The 23,733-nt window shown below is 38.2% G+C and overlaps 1 protein-coding gene across 1 annotated transcript in view; it reads right to left on the minus strand.

Annotated features, from left to right (window-relative positions):
* obscna (obscurin, cytoskeletal calmodulin and titin-interacting RhoGEF a) overlaps positions 1 to 21,825 on the minus strand; it is a 56,825-nt gene extending 35,000 nt beyond the window's left edge. Inside the window, exons 1-41 of the mRNA XM_046871968.1 lie at positions 21,705 to 21,825; positions 21,164 to 21,268; positions 20,817 to 21,083; positions 20,196 to 20,465; positions 19,848 to 20,114; positions 19,255 to 19,518; positions 18,910 to 19,176; positions 18,541 to 18,810; positions 18,188 to 18,454; positions 17,257 to 17,523; positions 16,906 to 17,178; positions 16,436 to 16,699; positions 15,810 to 16,076; positions 15,466 to 15,732; positions 15,109 to 15,375; positions 14,737 to 15,003; positions 13,967 to 14,233; positions 13,621 to 13,887; positions 12,802 to 13,068; positions 12,411 to 12,677; positions 12,046 to 12,312; positions 11,679 to 11,945; positions 11,205 to 11,471; positions 10,859 to 11,125; positions 9,738 to 10,007; positions 9,377 to 9,655; positions 7,983 to 8,240; positions 7,381 to 7,647; positions 6,620 to 6,886; positions 6,264 to 6,530; positions 5,901 to 6,167; positions 3,915 to 4,181; positions 3,329 to 3,595; positions 2,953 to 3,219; positions 2,544 to 2,810; positions 2,160 to 2,432; positions 1,767 to 2,033; positions 1,386 to 1,652; positions 1,003 to 1,269; positions 609 to 875; positions 235 to 501 (exon numbers count right to left, since the gene is read on the minus strand). Of these exons, the coding sequence (XP_046727924.1) occupies positions 235 to 501; positions 609 to 875; positions 1,003 to 1,269; positions 1,386 to 1,652; positions 1,767 to 2,033; positions 2,160 to 2,432; positions 2,544 to 2,810; positions 2,953 to 3,219; positions 3,329 to 3,595; positions 3,915 to 4,181; positions 5,901 to 6,167; positions 6,264 to 6,530; positions 6,620 to 6,886; positions 7,381 to 7,647; positions 7,983 to 8,240; positions 9,377 to 9,655; positions 9,738 to 10,007; positions 10,859 to 11,125; positions 11,205 to 11,471; positions 11,679 to 11,945; positions 12,046 to 12,312; positions 12,411 to 12,677; positions 12,802 to 13,068; positions 13,621 to 13,887; positions 13,967 to 14,233; positions 14,737 to 15,003; positions 15,109 to 15,375; positions 15,466 to 15,732; positions 15,810 to 16,076; positions 16,436 to 16,699; positions 16,906 to 17,178; positions 17,257 to 17,523; positions 18,188 to 18,454; positions 18,541 to 18,810; positions 18,910 to 19,176; positions 19,255 to 19,518; positions 19,848 to 20,114; positions 20,196 to 20,465; positions 20,817 to 21,083; positions 21,164 to 21,268; positions 21,705 to 21,825 (10,657 nt within the window). The remainder of the gene's footprint in view (positions 1 to 234; positions 502 to 608; positions 876 to 1,002; positions 1,270 to 1,385; positions 1,653 to 1,766; positions 2,034 to 2,159; positions 2,433 to 2,543; positions 2,811 to 2,952; positions 3,220 to 3,328; positions 3,596 to 3,914; positions 4,182 to 5,900; positions 6,168 to 6,263; positions 6,531 to 6,619; positions 6,887 to 7,380; positions 7,648 to 7,982; positions 8,241 to 9,376; positions 9,656 to 9,737; positions 10,008 to 10,858; positions 11,126 to 11,204; positions 11,472 to 11,678; positions 11,946 to 12,045; positions 12,313 to 12,410; positions 12,678 to 12,801; positions 13,069 to 13,620; positions 13,888 to 13,966; positions 14,234 to 14,736; positions 15,004 to 15,108; positions 15,376 to 15,465; positions 15,733 to 15,809; positions 16,077 to 16,435; positions 16,700 to 16,905; positions 17,179 to 17,256; positions 17,524 to 18,187; positions 18,455 to 18,540; positions 18,811 to 18,909; positions 19,177 to 19,254; positions 19,519 to 19,847; positions 20,115 to 20,195; positions 20,466 to 20,816; positions 21,084 to 21,163; positions 21,269 to 21,704) is intronic.
* Positions 21,826 to 23,733: the final 1,908 nt, after the last annotated feature.

Here is a 23,733-nt window from a genome sequence, read left to right on the forward strand (position 1 = left end):
TAGGAAAAATGTAAATATTTCAATGTCAAGAAAACCATTCTTCAGTAGTTTACTAGGATGCATCACAACCAACATTAGCATCGATATCGTTTCTTGATTGTCTTCATTTGCTTTTACTCACACTGAACAAACATACCATGTAATACAATAAAATGTAATATCAAGAGGAAGAACTACAGTGTCTTACAAGCATTTTTCATGAGAGTACAGAAGAAAAAGTACATTATAATTCACCTTTTACACCAATAGTAGCAGTTGTCTCCACTTTGCTAGCGCAACACTTGTAAACACCACAATCTTCAGTTTTTAGGTCATAAATTTTAAGCATTAGTTCACAGCTATTTTGTTTCATCTCATACTTTTCTCCAGGCCTCAGCAAAACTGCATCCTTCATCCACTGCACTGAAACACCAGGCTTAGAGAGCTCACAGTACAGAATCACAGTTTTGCCTTCTTCGACCTCTTGACTTTTAAGCTCCTTAGAGAAAAATAAAGGATGTTCTGAAAAATAAAATTAACGTCTCAGTTTTGTCTCGCTTATCTCTCAATTGTAATAAGTTTTCGCTTTCAATGCCAACAATTTGCACTGAATAATCCACATAGTGTACCTTTGACTGTGATAGATGCTATTGTTACTAAACTACCAGCACAACATTTGTAGATCCCAGTGTCTTGATTCTTCACGTCATAGATCTTAAGTTGATATTCACAAACGTCCTGCTTCATTTCATACTTGCTTCCTGGCCTAAGCAGCATTGCTTCCTTGTTCCACTGCACACAGTTTCCTGGTTTCGAGAGTTTACAGCAGAGAATGGCAGTTTTACCCTCTAGTACTTCCAGATTTTGTAGCTTCTTGCAGAAGAATAAAGGTTTTTCTGAATAGAACAAAGAAATCATGTTCAGTTCTTTTCTGTCTAAGAAAAACGACATGAATCCTATAGCAGAATTCATGTTCCAACTTTACTAATGCTTGTGTAGGTTGCAATGCATGACTAACTGTACCTTTCACTACAATGGATGATGTCGTGAACATGCTACCAATACAGCATTTGTAGGAGCCACTATCAGAACTTCTCAAATCATGGATATTAAGTTGAAGTTCACATCCATTTTGCTTCATTTCATACTTTTCTCCAGGTTTCAGAAGAAGTGCTCCTTTCTTCCACTGAACTGCAGCTCCAGGTTTTGAGATCTTACAGCACAGCAAAGCAATTTGACCCTCCTCTACCTCCAAATTCTGAAGCTCCATACAGAAATACAAAGGTTTTTCTATAGGGATTAAAAAAACAAAAAAAAATGTTTTAAATTCCATTGATGGACATCAAAAAACTTGTCAAATGTGTGTTCCTTTTTTACTCCTGTGTTCCACATAGCACACCACTCACCCTTTACTAGAATTGTGGCAGTAGTGGTTAGCGTACCAGCACAACATCTGTAGGAACCACTATCAAAACTTCTCAGATCATTGATCCTGAGCTGTAGCTCACATCCATCCTGCTTCATTTCATACTTCTCTCCAGGTTTAAGCAGAAGAGCCTCTTTTTTCCACTGCACTGCAATGCCAGGCTTCGAGAGCTTACAGCAGAGCAAGGCAGTTTCACCTTCTTTTACCTCCAGATTTTGAAGCTCTTTGGAGAAGATTATGGTTTGTTCTGAAGAGAATGAACAACATGTTGGTCATCTTTTCTGTTACAGTGCACGTTATTGTCAAATGTACGTATGTTCTTGCACTTTGGTCAACTATATGTTTTTTAAAAACAATATACCTTTTACCACCAATGATGCTGCACTAACCAGGCTACCAGCACAGCATTTGTAGGAGCCACTATCAGAAACCTTCAGATCATAGATCTTAAGTTGAAGTTCACATTCATTTTGCTTCATTTCATACTTTTCTCCAGGTTTTAGAAGAAATGTTCCTTTCTTCCACTGCACTGCAGCTCCAGGTTTTGAGACCTCACAGCAAAGCAAGGCAGTTTGACCCTCTTTGACCTCCATATTTTGGAGCTCCTTACAGAAATACAAAGGTTTTTCTGAAGAGAATAATGAAAAAAACAAGTAGTCAGGTCTTTTTCCCACTAGGAGGAACATTATAAGACGTGTTGCGAATTTTTTGTTAATTTTTTTTACTCGTTTGTTCCACATAGTACACCATTTACCCTTTACTAGAATTGAGGTTGTTGTGGTGAGTGCACCAGCACAACATTTGTAGGAACCACTATCGGATCGTCTCAGATCACTGATCCTGAGTTGCAGCTCACATCCATACTGCTTCATTTCATACTTCTTTTCAGAAGAAGGTTTCAGAAGAAGAGCTCCTTTCTTCCATTCAACTGTGACTCCAGGTTTCGACAGCTCACAGCACAGCAAGGCAGTTTTACCTTCTTCTAACTCCAGATTTTGTAGCTCCTTAATGAAGAACAATGGCTTTTCTGGAAAGAACAAAGAAAATAGTTGTCAGTTGTTTTCTTCCTAAGAAGAACATCATAAATCATTTGGCAGGATTCATATTTACTCTTGTTTTGTCAACATGCATGACCTACCTTTCACTGCAATGGATGATGTTGTGATCAGGCTACCAACACAACATTTGTACAAGCCACTATCAGAACTTCTCATATTATGGATTTTAAGCAGCAGTTCACATCCATTTTGCTTCATCTCATACTTCTCTCCAAGTTGCAGAAAAAGAGCTCCTTTCTTCCACTGTACTGTGACTCCAGGTTTTGAGAGCTCACAGCACAGCAAGGCAGTTTGACCTTCTTCTACCTCCAGATTTTGTAGCTCCTTGCTGAAGAACAAAGGTTTTTCTGGCAAGAATATATAACAATGTGTCAGTTTATTTCCTATTAAGACCATCATAGGACACATTTCAATATTCATCTTCCAACATTACTATAAAGTTCACAATTTAGACTGTTAAATGTGTGGCCCCACTCTTCAAAAACATACCTTTCACTACAATGGATGCTGTAGTGACCAGACTTCCAGCACAACATTTGTAGGAGCCATTGTCAGAACTTTTTAGATCATGAATCTTAAGTTGGAGTTCATTTCCATCCTGTTTCATCTCATACCTCTCTCCAGGTTCGAGAAGTATTGATTCCTTTTTCCACTGCACAGAAACCCAGGGTTTCGAGAGCTCACAGCACAACAAGCCAGTTTCACCTTCCTCTGCTTCTTGATTTTTTAGCTCCTTGTAGAAGTACAAAGGTTGTTCTAAACATGACAGATTAACATGTTCAAAAGTCACCTTACCATTCTCAATTATTATAAAATGACTGATTTAATGCATGTATGAATAAGTCAGCTGAATGATTATGCATACCTTTTACAAGAACAGTTGCAGTGGTCATTACAGTATCAGCACAACATATATAAGTACCACTGTCATCACATGTCAGATCATGAATTTGACATTGAAGTTCACATCCACTCTTCTTCATTTCATACTTGTCTCCTGATCTAAGCAGGACTGATTCCTTCTTCCACTGCACTGCAACCCCAGGTCTTGATATCCTGCATGTTAACAAAGCAGTTCCACCCTTTTCTACCTCCAGATTGTGGAGTTCCTCATGAAAGAATACCGGTTCTTCTACAGAGGATTCAAGGGTCAGTGCTACAGTTTATTATTATAACTACATTATTTCTACATTGACCAGGCATAACTTTATGGCCATCAATCAGGCATAACATAATGACCACCTGCCTCATTTTGTGTCCCCATTTTGCTGCTAAAACATTCCAGGCCATTAACAGACTTCACTCCAAACATGCATCAAAGAGCCTTGGCCATTCATGACCCTGTCACCGGTTCACCACTTTTCCTTTTCTGGACCACTTTTGATAGATTTCTGTCATAATGTTATGCCTGATCGGTATATATTCCCCCATTCTGCCACAATGCCATCTACCTTTCACTTCAAGAGATGCCACGGTTTCCAGGTTGCCAGCACAGCACTTGTAGGAACCACTGTCTTGATGAGTTAGATCATGTATTTTAAGCTGTAATTTGCAGCCATTTTGCCTTATCTCATATTTAATCCCAGGCCTCAAGCGGGTTACACCTTTCCTCCACAGCACTGGAATTCCAGGTTTGGAAATCTCACAGAACAGTGAAGCAGTCTCTCCTTCCACTGCTTGTATATTTTGAAGTTCCTCCAAAAAGAATAATGGCTGTTCTGCATAAAACAAAAGACACCAGTTGATTTTACATCATTCGCTTAGTGATTCAATTTCAAGTAACCTGAAGACAAAACCAGAGCTGAATGACATTAAAATTGCTTGTGGTTATCCAGTGAATGGCTGAGATTAGTGATGGGAAGATTGGACCATTTTAGTGATATTTTATCACTATTTCATTATATCATTATATGGTGATACATTTTTATATAACTGCATAGCATATATGGGAGTCACATAAAAAAGAACGAACAACTCAGACCAGAGGACTCATGAGAAAAATGACTCAATTCTGTTCCCTGTGTAATGCACTGCATAGCGTATATGGGAGGTAAACTAGTAAATTCTGTTTCCTGTATATAAACTACAGAGATTATTATTTCTATTCAGTAGAGAATGAATGAATCACTTTTTGGGACTACTCATTCTTCTGAGTCACATTAAAGACTCTTTTATAATGAACGAATCATTCACTAGCTGACATTCGGTAACTTAGCAACTTGTACGTGAATGGATATTTTGGCCCACACCATGTTCCAATCCAGGTTCTGTCATGACTCAATCCTGGCATTCCAGTGGTGGAATTAACTTTCTCTGGTTGTCTTCAAACTGTGGTCAAAGAACTCATACTTCACTAAGTAGTTCAATAAGCACTAATTGAAATGTATTTCAATTTAATTCAATTTAAACTTTATTTATATAACACCTAACAACTACCAGGTAAAACCTAGGTGCTGAACAAAGTGCAAAAGGCAACATAAAAGTAATTAAATATAGCAATATCTTAAAAAAAGAAAAAAGTAAATAATAAGAACTAAAACAGATGAAAAATAAAATAAGCATTAAAACACAACAAATAAAATAAACGTTAAGAAGCAGAAGACTTAGCACACCCTCTACTACAAAACAAAGGCTTTGGTGAATAATTGTGTCTTTAGTTTTAGTATTTGTGGTTTTATTGCTTTACCAACTTGACAACTGATCTCACTGATCTGAAACAAATTCTTACTTACTGGCATGAAGATATGCTTTTAATACAAATCACTTGCTCTATATCAAACTTTTTTCTGTGATTATAATATTTTATATTATAGTAATAATACTATAATACTATAATAATACTGAGTGACTACCAGTATTATTGTGAATATTTTATTATGATTTTAAATGTATTTATTATGCCTCCTAATTGTATTTGCAGATAAACCGATTAATCAACTGATTTTAAAATAAATACTGGATAAAAAAACAAACAAACGTAAAATTGTACTGCACTTTAACAAACAAAAAAAGAAATATAATAATATAATTAGTAAATGATTAACAGTAAATTATTTAGCGCTCTCCATGCAGCATGCCATCTCAGGTGTAAAAACAAACAGCACGTAGTGTCAGTGATTCGACTCTAGAGGCCGTTGACAGCGGACCGTAAGCTGGATCGGTATGGATTTTTGCTATCACTGCCTCGACCTCCATTAATAAATTATCAAATACTGATATGATATGAGTAAAACATATATTGAAAATTACATTTTTCAACTATGTCTTTGGTATTGTTCAGAGGGTCGTTCCAAATGTGCGAGCCGTATTTGGCTCGCGGGCCATAGTTTGGGGACCCCTGATCTAGATAATGTCATTTGCCAAATTCTGTTATTGTAAACATAAAGTTTGGCTTTGTTGACAGACAACATGATCGCCTAAAAACTGATTGCACATACCTTTTACTTCAAGGACTGCTGTCGTCACAATGCCACCTGTACAGCCTTTGTAGGTACCACTGTCATGATGTGTTAAATCATTGATTTTAAGCTGAAATTCACAATTATTTTGTATCATTTCGTACTTGTTTCCAGGTTTCAGCACTACTGCTCCTTTTTTCCACTGTACTGGAACCCCTGGTTTAGAGACTTTAAAGCACAGGGCGATGGTCTCACCCGCTACTGCTTCCAGATTTTGAAGTTTCTCGTGGAAAAGCAGGGGTTGTTCTGAAATAAAGAGTTGAACAATCTCGATCTTGATGAATTTACACATATATATACTGTTCATAATGCATAAAATATTACCAAAGTGACTGGACATACCTTTTACCATAACTGATGCTGTAGTTACTAAGCCACCAGCACAGCATTTGTAATTTCCACTGTCCAGACCCTTCACATTATGGATCTTAAGCTGCAGCTTACAGCCATCCTCCTTTATTTCATACTTGTCTCCTGGTCTAAGCAGCACTACCCCTTTCTTCCACTGAACGGAAATCCCAGGTTTAGATATCCTACAGCTTAAGAAGGCAGTTTCACCCTCTTCTAACTGCTGATTTTGTAGCTCCTCAGAGAAGAACAGCGGTTGTTCTGGGTGGGTTATTAGATTTTAAGTTTGTTAACACATATCCAAATATTAAAAATAAGTTTCATTATCATTGAAATGTTATATTTCTTACCCTTAACAAGGATATTAGCCTTTGTCTCGAGGCTACCAACACAACATTTGTAAACTCCACTGTCCTCACATTTCAGGTCATTTACCTGGAGCTCTAATACACAACCATTCTGTTTCATCTCACATTTGATTCCAGGTCTCAGCAGCATTGCTCCCTTCTTCCACTGCACCGAGACTCCAGGCTTTGAAAGCTCACAGCACAGGAACAAGGTTTCACCCTCTTCAGCCTCCATACTTTGGAGTTCCTCACGAAAGAACAGAGGTTGTTCTGGAAAAAAGTGGCTTTCATTTAGACTGCAATAACAGAAAACATTTTTGTTTGCTAAAAATACTTTTAAGTACAGGTCGACCGATAGTGGATTTTACTGATACTGCTAGTTAGGCTGGATCGAAATTGGCAATAGTATTAAAGTTTTTTAAATGGATACTGTATAAAATGATGCTAAATAAAATAAATATTAATATATTAATAATATTTAGGAAAATGAAAGATATGCATTAAAACTGAAACAAAAAGTAACACACCAAATAAATAAAAACAGTTACATCCAAAATAAATAAAAAAGACACATCAAATAAATAGCGCATGTTGTCCGTGATTCGCCTCTAGAGGCCGCTCTTGTACTGTATACCGCAACCCAGAAAAACTATCCATATGGATTTTTGCTATTAGCTGATAGTTCCAGCAATCAACTATCGGTGTCAATTAATCTGCAAAATGATGAGTCGGACAACCTTTTCTTTTAACATTATGTACAATACCTTTAACAGTAAGACTAGCCTTTGTCTCTGTGCTATCCACACAGCATCTGTAGATGCCACTATCCTGAATTGCCAGGTCATAGATTTGAAGTTGTTCTTCACAACCATCCTGTTTCATTTTATACTTGTTTCCTGGTCTAAGCAAAATGCCTCCTTTCTTCCACTGCACCAAAAGTCCAGGTTTAGAGAGCTCACAGCGCAGGAAGGCGGTTTTGCCTTCCTCCACTTGCTGATTCTGAAGTTTCTCACAGAAGAAAAGTGGACGTTCTAGAACATAGAATATATGTTCAGTTTCAACTTTAGTGATTATTGGACACATATGAAGAAAATGAATAAAAAAAAATTAATCCCTTACATACTGTAGTGTACACTGACAAACTGCATTATATTATTGTATGATATTATAACCATGTTTCCTTCAATAGTTTAGGGATTTTACAACAATGGGGTAACTGCAATTACAACTTTTTAATTGTTTATTAAATTATTACTCATGACATTTTAATTCCAGGTTGTATACTGTATACTTGTATACAGATTTTTTGTTCTCTTGCACACTTGACATTGGTCTAAATAATTACACAAGATGACATCATACTTACCTTTGACGATGAGAGCAGCTATACTCTGCATGTCTCCTGTGTCACACATATAAATCCCAGTATCCTCTTTTTCTACTCTATGTATTAAAAGCATGTTGCACTTCCCTTCTTTACAAGGTTCATACTTTTCCCCTGCTAGAAGAGTGACATTGTTTCGTTTCCATGTTACTGGTGTGCAGTCATCCGAGGTAACACAGGAAAGTGAAGCAGTATCGCCCTCAAAGACGACCATGTCTTGCAATTTCTCTTCTATCAAAACTGTGCAAATAGTAAATCATTACAAATTGAGATTCTATAATATATATATATATATATATATATATATATATATATATATATATATATATATATATATATATATATGCATCTCCAAAACTGAGGCCAATGCGATTTGCGTCTCGCTGTATAGCTAACAATATGATTTATTTAAGATACATATAAAGCAGCTACCAATGCGATGCGATACAATTTTTGCCTATTACGATGCACTGAGATTCGATTTCGATTTAATTCAACAAAATGTGATTCAATATAATAGGAATATAATAGAAAAAATGTGATGCTATGCAATTCAGTATGGTACAGATAGTCTGTATTTATTTCTTTGGTTCAGACAGACAGCAAGTCATCAATTTACTTGCTGTCTTTTAACACATGGACCTTGAACAAACAGGTCTTTGTAGTGCAAAAAAAAGAAGAAAGATGAAATAAAACCAGAAGTTCTTTTTTATTGTTCTGTCTCCAGGAAGATGCAGCTCTGCCTCTGCCATGTTAATCTGTATTCTATGTAACTCTCAGGACACACCTCGGTCTCTGTTGTGTTGTTATACGTCATATTTACATAGCAGCAGTGGTGCTGAGAGAACGCGCTCGAGAAACAGTTAAGCGACGAGAAATCAATCTGTATCTAAAATATTGGTGAAAAAATTATTGGTCACTTTCTAACTTATAAAAGTATAGAGCATCTTCTAATAATTATATGTAAATAAATAGATTTTTAACAATGCAAATATGTTAAAAACTATGCATCGCGATACAAATAGCAACTCTTATGCTGGCGCACCGATTACGGATCGAAGACTCTGACCATAAATTGTATAAGGATATCATATGATTTCACGGTTAAATTCACTTTTTACTAAGGCTTTTTTCAACTTTTCTCTATATCATTTTTTTGAGGGGTTGGTTATTGCCAACTCAAACCCACTTTTGTCATCTGACTGAGTTTTTTAGTCTGTCTGAAAGGAACCTTGATGAGTGCTCCACCTGTGGGTGGGGTTCTTTAGGCAGGTGGACTTGTGGATGGCATGTGGGCCAAATCAACCAGTTTTCTCAGCATGCTTTAAATCATAAGGGTAAATAGGCAACAGAAAGACCAATACTTCTGTCCTCACCTTTGGGTTTACTGTTCACTTGTAAACGAGCAGACGTCCATTCTTCTCCTATCACAAAGGCCACTATACCTGACTCCTCAGGTGTTGTCATGGTAAGTGTCAGGTGTTGCTCACAGCCACAACACTTCATCTGATTCATTTCATTTTTCTGAAGTATGGTGGAATCAAGCCACCACACTCCATCGGAAACATCACTGTGAGAAAGCTCACACACAAAATGGGCATCTTCTCCTGTGGTTACAGTCAAGTCCTGTAGCTCTCTCACAATTCTCACACGATCTAAGAGAACATTTAAAAAACCATGATACAAATGCTTCTTCCAATCTTTTGAGCTTTTGCTAATAAGAGACTTGCTGTTTACCAATCACTCGGAGGCATGCCGATGTCATCTTGCCCCTTGTGCTACATGTGTACACACCAGCATCCTCAGACCTTAGATTCCTGATCTCAAGTTCCTGCGTTGAGCCCTTTTGGTGTACAGTAAATCGGCCACCTTCTGTGATCTGCTGTGAGCCTTTTTTCCAAGCCACTGGTGCATTAGGGCTTGACAGCAAACACCTGAACACCACAGAGTTCCCCTCCATTGCCTCCTGGTCCTGGAGTTCTTTCTCAAAGAACACAGAGGCAGCAGCTGTGTGTAAAGATAAGTTATGAAAAGTGTTTAAATGCTAAAAGTGTTGAACAACCAGATTGAAAAAGCTTAGCAAATGACATTTCATAAATGGAAGACATTACAATTTTCAGATATCTACACATACTGTACCTGATTAAGACCTTAATTATTAGTATACAAATTTTAAAAGCTTAAATGTTGGCCGGTTGCCACTCAATGTTATTAAAAGTCCTTATTCACCAACCAGGCATACCATTATAACATTATAACTTTATGACCAGTGAGTGAATAACACTGATTATCTCTGCATCATGGCACCTGTTAGTGGGTGGGATATATTAGACAGCAAGTGAACATTTTGTTCTCAGAGTTGACGTGTTAGAAGCAGGAAAAATGGGCAAGTGTAAGGATTTGACGGGTTTGACGAGGGGTAAATTGTGACTGTAAATTGATTTAGAGCGTCTCCAAAACTGCAGCTTCTGTGGGATGTTCCCGGTCTGCAGTGGTCAGTATCTATTAAAAGTGGTCCAAGGAAGAAACAGTGGTGAACCGGCGACAGGGTCATGGGCAGCCGAGGCTCATTGATGCACGTGGGAAACGAAGGCCAGCCAGTGTGGTCCAATCCAACAGACAAACTATTGTAGCTTAAATTGTTAGGTTGTCCTTATTTGAAAATGGCACAATGTGAGAATGGGAAAATGCTCGAGAACTAAAACAGCATGTTCTGATAAATGACAACTTGTTTACCACATTATAAAGCAGGTGTATTTGGCCATGCATAATGAGTAATGGACGCATAATGAATAAAAGTATGACTGCATTAAATTTCTTTTAAATCTTTCTCATTTAGTAGGTCAAAAAAGTCATACCCTTGACGTTAACTTCAGCTGTTGTCTTTTGGTCACCGATAACACAGCTATACTCCCCAACATCCATAGGAAGAACGTTCCGGATGTGCAACTCAGCAACTAACCCATCCTGCTTCATCTTGTACTTAGATCCATTACTAAGCTCTTCTTCATCTTTCAACCAGTGCACAGGTACTCCGGGTTTAGAAAGCGCACAGTGCAGTACTACGATCCCTCCTTCTGGAGCTTCCTGATTCATCAGCTTTTGTCTGAATGTGATTGGAGTGGCTAAACAATCAAAACAGTATATGAGCAGGCAAACTATTCACTCAAGTGACAATAAAAGCTTAAGAGGACAACATCCTACCAAAAACTTTGATGTTAGCTTTGGTAGTCTGATCCCCACAAACACAACTATACACTCCACTGTCTTCAGGCAATATTTTCTTAATGATGAGCTCCATTGTGGTCTCTTGGTGTGTAATTTGGTATTTGATACCAGACTTCAGAAGTGTCTCCCCTTTTTTCCATTGGACAGGAACACCAGCTTTGGAGATTTCACATCGCAGGCATACAGTGCTCTCCTCTTCAACTTCTTGGTTTTTTAACTTCACTTTAAAGATAATTGGTGGAACTGGAAATATTCAGAAGGAAAGTCAGTTTGAGACCTTAGTTTCATTCTAATGTAAAGCCATGCAAGCCACAGTGGAGCACAAAAAAAACATTTATATGGACTACAAAGGACAGACTTTTTTCACAGAAAGCAAAGCAAAGCCAGCAAACACCATCTGAATGAGCTAAATAGTGCAAAACTTTGAGAAACCTGCATGCCTTTCAGTACCTTGAACAGTAAGCTCAGCAGTTGATTCAGAATCCTTGGTTTTGCATGAGTAGTACCCTGCATCACGTTCCTCAGTATTATGTATGAGTAGTGTGTTTATTTTTCCATCTTGTACAATCTCATACTTATCTCCTGCTTTCAGAATAAGTCTTCCTTTCCTCCAGTCCACCGGTGCTCCAGGTTTTGAGAGCTCGCATCTAAACATGGCAGTTCCACCTTCTTTGGAAACTACATTTTGGAGCTCTTGTTTAAACGTGACTGGTAGGGCTGCAAACCCATAGAAATGGTACATATTCATATGACACATTAATAAATAGATAATAATGATCAATCTTTAGTAAACAGTTGTGACTGTTGCAGAGCCTACCCCGAACTTTGATTTCTGAGGTTGTCTTTTGGTCTCCTGTAGTGCAGCTGTACACCCCAGCATCCTCACATAGAACATTCCTAATAACCATCTCAACCGTCTTTTCCTCAGTCTTCATGTGGTATTTTTTACCCTCACTCAGCTCCTCCTGTCCCTTCCACCATTTCACTAACGCTCCAGGTTTGGAAAGTTCACAGCGTAAAGTGGTGCTCTTGCCTTCCACTGTTTCGTGGTTTCTCAGGTTTTGTTTGAAAATCACTGGTAAAGCTTAAAATCATTTAAGATGATTAAATGTGACATCAGAAGAATGCTATACAGCATATTTGCGTAAAAAAAGATCCAGAAATAAGTGGGGTTTTTTTTACCTTTTATTTTAATCATAGCATGGGATTTCTGATCTGGACATACACAAGTGTAGACACCACTATCTTCAGGTACTACTTTTCTAATGACAAGCTCCAATTTGGTGCCCATTTGTCTCATTTGGTATTTTTCTCCAGGCTTGAGCAGTTCTTCGTCTCTCCACCACTGTACCTGAGCTCCAGATTTAGAGAGTTCACAACGCAAGCTGACATTGTTCTCTTCTTCAGCTTCTTGGTTCCTCAGTTCTTGCTTGAAAATGATTGGCAAAGCTGCACAAAATAACAGTGTACATCTACAGGAAATCTGCTGTTTAGCACTTAAAAATTGTGCCCCCATTTGAGGGCATTATATGTTTGGGTATCAACTGATTATAAGCAGGCAACATTTTCCTACCATTGACTTTGATTCGTGCCTCAATACTCTGCTCTCCACAAACACATCGATAAACGCCGCTGTCTTCTGGTTGTGTTTTTCGGATTAACAGTTCTGCAGTTGTATCCCTTTTTCTCAACTGATACCTCTCCCCAGTTCTTAACATTTCACTTCCTTTCCACCACTCTACATGTGCTGCAGTTTTGGAAAGTTCACACTGCAAACTGATGCTGTTTCCTTCTTGACATTCTTGGTTCTTCAAGACATTTTTGAAAGTAGCAGGAAGTGCTGCAAAAAGCCATGAAGCCAAGCGGTAGGAGTCAAAAACATCAAATAAATAAAGTGTCATTTAAACATTTGAATTGTTATTTAGTCACCTTTTCTAAATGAATGCAGTGGTGGACAACATACACAAACCATGTACTTCAGTTACAAAAAAGACAATAGAGTAAGAGTAAAAATTCTCCCTTTAAACCTTCACTTGAGTAAAAGTGCAAAAGTAATTGTCTTTCAAATGTACTTAAGTATTTAAAATTCTATAATTTATTATTTCTATAATGTTTATAACTCTCAATCTGTATAACCTTCAATTGGTCAGCTGTATAACTGAGAACGCTGTAAGTCACTCTGGATACGGGCGTCTGCGAAATGCCATTAATAACGAGGTGGTAGCTTGGAGGCTGAGTTCCGAAGGTCATTTGTTCACATCCCAGCCACACCAAGCTGCCACTGCTGGGCCTCTGAGCAAGGCCCCTGACCCCGTAGTTGCTTGTTTGTATTAATAAGCTGCTTTGTATAATAAGTATCTGATAAATGCCATTAATATATTATGCATCTTACCTTGCACTGTAAGCTCAGCAGCTGATTGTGCTTCTTTGGTTTTACAATAATACTTTCCAGAATCACTTTCTTCCAAGTTGTTTATTTCCAATTTGGTTAACCCCCCCTCCACCCTTATCCTGAACTTCTCTCCTGGTTTCAGAATAACTCTTCCTTTTCTCCACTCTACTGGAGCTCCAGGTTTGGATAGTTCACAGATGAACACAGCCATGTCCCCTTCTTTACAAACCTGATCTTGGAGCTCCCGTTTGAAAGTAATCGGAAGAGCTAAAGCAACGGAAACAGACGTCAATCCAACACTGTGAGAATGTGTATTCAACAGATTTAAGGAAATCTTTCAGAGTACCTGTGATTTTCAATGCCGCAGTGCTTTTGTGGTTTCCTATATCACAACTGTACATTCCAGCATCGTCAGGAAGAACACTTGTGATTTCCATCTCTGCAATCTTGCCATTTTGTCTCATCTGATACCTCCCACCTGGCATCAGACGTTCTTCACCTTTCCACCATTCCACAGGAGTTTTAGCTTTCGAGAGCTCACATCTTAATACAACATTCTCTCCTTCGAAAGCTTCTTGGTTCTTCAGGTTTTGCTTAAAAGTAGCAGCCACACCTGTAAAAACCCAAATCAAGTCATGTGAATACAGAAGGTAAATGTTCTACTTTGGCAAAAGTGAAACATAGTCAAGTAAAATCAAGAAGCTTTAATTGTCATTTCAACCATTTCTAGCTGACTGACGCAGTACACAGTGAAATGAGACAACGTTTCTCGGGACCCTGAAGCTAAATAAAACAAAATAGAGCTGCATCACACAACATAGCTCTACATACAGAACACAGAGCTGAGGACTAACGTAAGTTGTCCAAACCACATAAAGTGTATCGTGTGCATTCGAGTGCTAACAGTGCAGACAAAAGTGTAAACAGACAATACCGGACAGTGTAGGACAAATACCCAAAACACAAAATAGCGCCGCCAGTAAACTTACTGTATATTGTGCAAAACAGCATGTAACCAGATATATTGTTATAATAAAATAATAATATAAAATGTGTGGTGCTGAAGACATGAATGTGTGTGTATTTTGAATATATACAGTAAAAACTGATTCCTACCAACAATTTTTAACAATGCCTTGGTCTTCTGGTTTCCACATACACATCTGTAGACTCCACTGTCTTCAGGTATAGTGTCACAGACGATAAGCTCATGTGTGGCTTCTCTTCCTCGCATCGTATACTTCTCTCCAGGTTGCAAAAGCTCTTCTCCCTTCCACCATTCCACTGGAACACCAGCTTTGGACAATTCACAGTGTAAGATCACAGCTTTGCCCTCCTCAGCAAACAGTGGTTTTAGCTTCTCTGTAAAATACATTGGCTGCTCTACGGAAAACAATGAAACACAATAATAAAAGATTCTCACCTCCTGACAATCTATAAAATGAGAATAAGAATAATCTGGTCAAGTTTTCTTGTGAAGACACCTACTGGTAACAGTAACCCTGGCGGTTGTCTGGGCATTGCCACATGAGCAGCTATACACCTCACTGTCCTCACATTCCAGATTGAAAATCTTTAGCTCTAACACACAGGTTCTTTGGCGCATCCGGTACTTTTCTCCCGACTTAAGCAACTCGTGGCCTTTCCTCCATTCCGCAGGATGACCAGGTTTTGATAGCTCACAGAGTAAGGTGACACTGTTTCCTTCTTCAACCACTTGAGATTTAAGTTTTTGTATAAATGTAATGGGTTGAGCTAGAAGAACAACAGTTTCATTATTTTTTTTACTATCTCTACCAATAACAATCTTTTTTTCCCCCCAAAATGTCCACAAATATGGCCAACCTTCAATCTTAATTGTAGCTTTGGTCATTTGGTCGATACAAACACAGCTGTAGGTTCCACTGTCCTCTGGCACTGGATTCCTAATAACCATCTCTTGTATGGATACTATTTGTCGCATCTGATACTTCATCCCAGGGCTGAGCACTTCCTCATTCCTCCTCCACTCCACTGGGACTCCAGATTTGGAAAGCTCACAGCGTAACGTCACAGCCGTGCCCTCTTCCGCTTCCTGGTTTTTAAGTTTTTTGACGAATGTGATGGGAACAGCTATAAAAAAGATTGCCAGATGTTAATCCACTGTCTTAATATAAAGCAAAAATAGTGAAATAATTTTTTTATCTTACCATAGACTGTTACTGTGGCCATGGTCCTTTGGTTTCTGCAAATGCATGTGTAATTCCCTGAGTCCTCAAGTTTCACATTGTGGATTGTAAGAGAAATACAATTTTTATTTTGCCTCATTTGGTATTTCTCTCCTGACCTGAGTGTCTCGGCTCCTTTACGCCACAAGTACTGAACACCGGGTACAGAGAATTCACAGAACAGTGTCACACTACTTCCCTCATCAGCTTCTTGACTATGAAGCTGCCTGGTAAACTCGGAAGGCACAGCTAATAATGATAAAACAGAGTAAAGATTTAAGCTTAACATGAATTGGATTCTTTTAAGGTTTTAGACCATTGGCATGTCTGATTAACATTGGTGATATGAAAAACATGAGTAGAGTTTGCATTCAGGTCATGCCAAATAGACCACCTATAACAGTAGAGATCTAAGCTTAGTCTATTGGTATATGTATTTTAATGAGAAACAAGTATAAAAAGCTTCAAACAGCTGGTTGAACAAAATCTAAATAACCTCTGGTGAGTGTCTGGTTTTAAATCATGTATTACAGAATTCTCTATTCTGTTATACAATAATTAAGGATTGTGGATGCAGAAAAACCTTTTACTGTTTTGTGAAGCTTCACCTTTAACAGTCACTGTAGCCTTGGTGCTGACAGATCCTACATTACACTCATACACTCCTGCATCTGTGTCCTTAACCTCTCTGATGGTCAGCCTGGCCTCGTTTCCAGACCGGGACATAAAATAGCTGGAGGAATTCCACATTAAGCAGCCATCTTTATACCACAGGATATGACATGGTTTTGAAGTCTTGCATAAAAGATTTAGACTTCCACCCTCGATAGCTTCGGTGTCCTCCAACGGTTTGATAATTGTTGGGCGTCTTTCTGAAAACAATCAAAATGCACATATTAGGTATTATAACCTCAACACCCAACTTTGTTCTTTATAAGTTAATTCTGTCCAAATTCTGCTTTACAATTACTAATTTCTTCATGAAATCACAAAGGTTTTTGTACCAAATTTGTGGAATATAATATTCCTTTATAGGACAATCAGGAGAAACTTTTTTCACAGCATCTAAGACTGTTACCTCTTACTAGCAGTGAAGCGTAAGATCTTTTATCTCCAGCTTCAAAAGTAATTGTTCCTGTGTCTCTGCGGGCAAGCTGTTTTATTGTAAGAGTATGGTAGCCACCCTGGATCATTTGGATCTCATTTAAATCATTGGTAAAGAGCAGAGTCTCGTCAAGATACCATTTAACCTCGGTGAAGTCACTCGGCCAGATACGACACTGGAATACAGCAGTGTCCCCTTTCAGACATTCAACGTCCTCTAGTTCATCCAAAATGAGCACTTTCTGACCTAAGGGTGAGATCAGCAAGGATATAAAGACTGTTATATTGCCTTTCGAAAGAAAAGAAGCTTGCATAATAGCCTTACCTTGTACTGTAAGTAATGCCCTGCTCTGCATCGTCCCCACATCACACGTGTAGAAATCGTTGTCACTTTTCTCGAGGTTGAATATGGTGAGTGAGAGGACAACAGCTTTCTTCAACATCAGGTACTTCTGACCTGAGTTAAGTACCACCATGCCTTTTAACCAGGTCACCTTATTGGCAGGTCTTTTGGTTTCGCACTCCAGGATTACCATATTCTTTACTTCTGCAGTTATATCTTTTAGCTCCTTCACAAATGTGTGCTGTAAATCTACAGTTGAGAGTTACAGAATTGTATAAAATCTCAGTAAGCAACTCTACTACTTAAATGATGATTTAGACATGTACCTATATGGTTCATTTTATATTTTAGCCCTACTTTGCGACTACTCGAATGCGCTTGGCTGTTTGGTTAATATATCTACAGTATGTGCTTTGAGAAAACTATCCAAAAATCAAACTAAACAAAAACAAATCACAATTCAATCTTATTTGGACTCTGCAACTGGAATAATAGTTAGCTAAATGGATCAGTCTTTATTTGTGAATTTTCAGTAGATTCCCCCTGATTTGCATTTACATACCAATAAAACAAGGTTTTTTGCATATTTGTATTTTGTAGAGTACATAAACATTCATACACAACACAAATGGTTGTGTAAACAATATTTGATTAAAATTTGATCAGTTATTTAAAAGTTACTAATAAATCAAAATATCATCAGGTTTCCATTTCCTGCATATGGCATATAAAAACAAAAGTTTAATAAAATGGTCCCTGGGTTATGATGATTTTTTTGATCTCACAATGATAAAGTTATTCAACAAAATATGCTCCGCCCTGCACCTGCTAACCGCCCCTCGTCCACACACCTGCACCGGCATGTAATGCAGCAACAAGCCCACTTTACAATTACTTGAACCAATGCACTTACCTCTGACCTCAAGCCTTGCCCTGGTAGCAACTCCATCAGCCTCACAACAGTACTCTCCAGAGTCCTTTACAGTTGCATTATGGATTACTAGTGAAACAAAGCAGCCTTTGTGGATCATCTCATACTTTGAACTAGACCTGATCAGCCGGCCATTTTTCAACCACTTTATGGTCACCTCAGGTTTGGTAATCTCACAACTAAGCTCTGGATCTTCACCAGGAACTGCCTTAACATTGAGTATGTCCCTGAACACTCGTACTGGCTTCTCTGAAAACAGATGACGCAGAAGATTTGCTCAAATTGCCATTATCCTAAACTATGAATTCTACTAGAAATCAAGATATACAATGTACCTTTGACAAACAGCATGGTCCTGCAACTGAGATCCTTGATAGTGAACATCACGTCTCCAGCATCAGTAATCATAACCTCTTGAATGTTCAGGGTGTACTTTTGACCCTTGTTCGCAACTTGGAATCGACCATTGCTGACAATCAACTGGCCATTCAGAGTCCAGGAGGGTTCATCGATAATGTCATGTGACAGAGTACATTCAAAACTGCAATATTCCCCCTCGACAACTGAAATAGTTCGTAAACGCTTGACAATGGTGATGAACAGATCTGAAAAAAAAAAAGAAAATCCATTTTAATTCAGTAGAATTGTCACATCTGGCAGCTGATTGATCTAAAAACAAATTCAAAAGTTGAGATGGGACGTACCACGAACGGCAACCTTGGCTTTTGTTTGGCTAGTCCCTACATCACAGTAATATTCCCCAACATCTTCTTTTGTGAGCTTGTGAATGATCAGAGTTAATGACTTTCCCAATTGAAGAATTTCATATTTTTTACTGGCATTTAAGACCGTACTATCTTTCCTCCAAACAGGGGTTACTGTTTCCTTGGATACCACACACTGTAAGCAAGCTTTGTCATGTTCCTCAGCCACAACATCTTCCAAAGATCTAAGAAACACCGCTGGCCTTTCTGACAAATGGAGATACAATGAATAAATGCCTTGTGTTGGATTTGTCATTAGAATAGAAATCAAAACACAATCCTTACCTTTGACCCTGAGTATGGTGGACTCACTGATGTCAACAGTCTTGAAAGTCACTCTGCTCTCCTGCACGGTGAGTCTTTTCAGAACTAGAGTGTACACTTTGCCTGAATTCTGGATCTTGTTCATTTGACTAGCATGAATCACCCTGTCATTGAGAAGCCACTGGATGTTTGGTGCCTCATGGTTTAGCTCACAGGAGAACACTGCTGTTCCATCTTCTTCAACCTCAACATGCTCCAGATGCCGTGTAATCTTTATTCGTTTTACTGCAAACAAATAAGCGAAACTGTTGAACGTGAATCCATGTATTTTTGTTCTGCTATTTTTCACAAGGCAGTGTAGCACATTTAGAGGAAAGCCAAACTGCTCTCTTCTGCTCATGCAACCCTACAATTAGTGTTGTTCTGCATGGCAGGGGAAAGACAGCAATACCATCCTTCTCCTCCAGAGAGTACAGCTAAATTTGCACCCTTTGCTTCTGGCCATGGGGCATTTTCAGGATTCAACATCTTATTTTCTGCTTGAACCATAACATTCAAATCTGCAAATCAGAGTAAATATGTGAACATACATGTTAAAACATTTGGATCCATACCTTCTACATTGACTCGACCCCTGCTCTCAGCTCCACCAGCCAGGCACCGATATTCCCCTGCATCTGCAGCCTTTACACCTATGATGGTCATCTCAGCACAGTTTTTCTTCTGCCTCATGGTGTACTTGCTTGAGGCCAGCAGTGGAGTTCTTCCCTTGAACCAGTGCACCACTCGAGGTGAAGGACAAAATTCACACCTGAGAGTCACCAAGTTGTTCTCTTTAACCGCCACATCTGAAATGGGTTGGGTGACCACCAAGGGGCGCTCTGTTTCGATATATTAAGAAATATACACATTAATTTATAGTGACACACAGATCTCTGGATTATTATTTTTTTTTTTTGTACCTGTAACAGTAAGCTGGGCAGCTGACTTGCTCTTCCCTGAGCTGAACTGGATGACTCCAGACATTCTGCTGTTGGTGTTGGTGAACGTGAGTCTGTGTGATGTCCCTTCCTTCTCTATCCTCACTTCAGGGCCAGAACTGAGAAGCTCCCCGTTCAAAGTCCATTTAGGAGATCGTTCCACTTTGATGCTTGTCTCCACTCTGAAACGAGCCTCCTTGGGCTCCATTACTTCAACTGAGCTCAGTCCACGGACAATGCTGATAGCCTGCTCTGGAAGGACAGGCACAACTTAGAATCTATAAAAGGTACCAGCCTTTGTTGTACTCAAGTTGCCACACTCACATCCACCCTCACTAAACAGACTAATCTGTATATCTATCTATCTATCTATCTATCTATCTATCTATCTATCTATCTATCTATCTATCTATCTATCTATCTATCTATCTATCTATCTATCTATCTATCTATCTATTAATAACCAGCTAGTATAATATAAATATTATACTTTATGCTATTTCACATGTTCTGTGCAAATTTTTATTTGTTTTTCCCAAAGAGCTACATTTTTCAGATGACTACTATATCTAAGATTGTAAGTGTTGTGAGATTGTGTCTCACCCTCTACAAACAGTCGGCAAGAAGTCCGATCGTCACCAGCATCACAGATGAAGGTATCCTCATCTGACGAGGCCACTTCTTCGATGGTCAGCTGCCTGTAAAGTCCTTCACTAATAACCTGGTACTTCCCATTGGGCATGATTTCTTTGTTTTGCTTGTACCATGTGACCTCAGCATTAGCACGGGAGACCTGGCACTCCAGCAGGGCACGGTGTCTGTACAGGGCAATTTTTACCCGCAGTGGTTTTACAATCTGAACCGGTAGCTCTAAAACAAATGGCATGGATTTAAAGCTTCTACTTGGCAAAGATTAGAAAAGTGTCGTGTGATTCTTTTTTTTTTTTTACCTTTCACACTTAGCATTGCTGTTGATGAAACTCTTTCAGCCATGAAGGTGATTTCACCAGCATCTTCAGGCTTGATTTTTTTGAAAGTCAGTGAGTGAGTTCTACCTGTTTATGTTTGGAGATAAGTTCACAGGGATCACTCCATGGCATGATATAAAAGCTATATAATCAATGACATGGTGGTGCAATGAAACAGAGTTACTGCTACCACCTAAAAATTGTTCAATGAAACAAGTTCCTGGTATCATTCACATTAGAACAGCTATAAACCGTCATTTCTTCACCAGCTAGTCTTTATTTTATCTGAATGAATGTTTATCCACAAGAAACTTTGCAATATCACGATTATATAATTTTTTTCCAATTTGGAGCATCTGCTGTACAACTTACTGTAAAAGATCTGTTGCTATAGTAATGATAACATATCAGAATATTTGCATTAACAATTTTTAGCTGCACCGCTGACAGAACTGCTGTTACAGAAAAATCATCATCTCCCAAACAATCAATGTTAGAAATCTATTCAGACCCTGACACTTACCTTCTTGCCTTATTTTAACATTGTCTACAGCTTTTATCCTGCTGCTGTTCCTGAACCATTTCCCATCCAGGTCCTCCAGGTTTACTTCACACTCAAGCGTCACGCTATCCCTCTCTGTCATGCTGACGTCCTGAAGATGCTTCAGAATCTGTATGTCTTTGGCTGTATTTAAAAAATATTTGTCAAAATGAAAGTGAAAAAATATTGATGTTTGAATTGGAATATCGGTAAATTGATTTGATTTATGGCAGATTTTGGGTTTAAAATGGCTTTGTTCTCATTATCAAGGTTAGCATGAGCACTAAAATATTATATATTGCTGCTATAATACTATGGTTGCATCAAAAATCTGGCCCAGTCCAATAAGCTTTGCAAATAATGCACAGTACCTGTATATGTTTGAATTCTTCATCTGCTATTCAAGAATTTCATGGCTCAATAGTAAACAATTAGATTTTACCAACAGATTTAATTTATTAAAACTTTTTTTTTTCCATAAAGCATCCCATGCCACCCTGAAAAACTACTGATATTAACTTATATCCATATATTCCTATTTAATATAAATACATATAAAACAGGGGACCCAGGAGCCATAACTTTCAGGCTTTTATTCTGATCAATTTACTGAGCAATTTAACTGAGTAACAAAAAAATAAGGACCAGCATCATGACTCTCATGTTGCACATGTGTACTTTATGTTGTTAATTTTGTATTTTGTGTATTTCCGTGTTCCTTTTTGTTCATTTATGTTGGCTGATGTACAGTAGCACCTTGTTGCTGTGGGACGTTGTTTAGTTTCACTGTATACTACACTGTATATGGTTGAAATAGCAATAAAGCCTTCTTGACTAGACTTAACTTGTCTGTATTAGTTAAAAAAATTACAAAGTAAAGTTTTCTATTTATTTATGTATGTATTTGTTTGTTTCTGAATATTCTAAAATCATAAATTAGGAGACTCTTGAGAACTTTAAATTTTGCATATAATAGAGATTAGTGTAATGCAACATTTACTTTCGGCCTGTGGTCCCTTAATCAAGGTAGATTTAATTCCCTTTGGAGAAATATATTAATATTATATCTATATAAGATATAATAAGAATATTAAGAAACACCTGGATTATACGATGACTCTATGTGAATCAGAGTTATTGATACAACCCCATAAGGATCAGTGAGTCCAGAAGTGACTTATTCCTCTTAAATCACAACATTTGCCAACAATTAATTACAAAACTTAAGACCCCTTTATTAAACTTTAGATCTCCTACTGCGGACTGCAGAACATTACACAATTAAAGCCTTTTCTTTTTAAATTTGTGTCTTCTGGATAAGTGGCCTCTGCCTTGTTTAGTTTCAAAAGCAGTGAGTGCATGTTGTTACCTGTGACGATGAGATTAGCAGAGGTCTCCACTCCGTCTGCCTGAAAGCTGATCAGGCCCATGTCCAACAGCGAGACTCGTGTCAGGGTGAGAGTGTGTCTTTTGCCCTGCATCGCAATACGACACGTGGGCTTCGATTTGAAAGCTAGCCCATTTCTTGTCCACACGCCTCGAACGTACGCGTGACTCAGAATCACCTCGAACGTCCAAGCTTCCTTCTCACACAATGTCACATCTTCAAGACCTTTAATCACCTGAATCTTATTCACTTATCAAAAAACAGTAAATGAGGAAACTTTTACGCACTATATATATTATTTTTATTATATAACCTTAAATAAATATAGTCCTTACAAGTCATGGTAAAGCCGCCGATTTGCTCAAAAGCGTCTCAGTTTCCACTTTCCGTCTCCTAGTGAAAGAAATGACTACATAAAAGCTATTTACATAAAATAACAATTATATTTATTACTCATTGAAAATCCTGGTTATGATCCTAAAGAATTTATCTGTAAAAAAACACAATGGTTCCTCTGTTCCTGGTGCTTTTTTTACTTGGCTTGCACACACTGGAAGAAGAAACTTAACCCAAGAAGCCTTCACAAGAGATTACTGCTATGGTTGCATAACAACACTCAAAATT

This window comes from Silurus meridionalis, chromosome 17 (assembly GCF_014805685.1).
Source record: "Silurus meridionalis isolate SWU-2019-XX chromosome 17, ASM1480568v1, whole genome shotgun sequence".
Taxonomy (NCBI): domain Eukaryota; kingdom Metazoa; phylum Chordata; class Actinopteri; order Siluriformes; family Siluridae; genus Silurus; species Silurus meridionalis.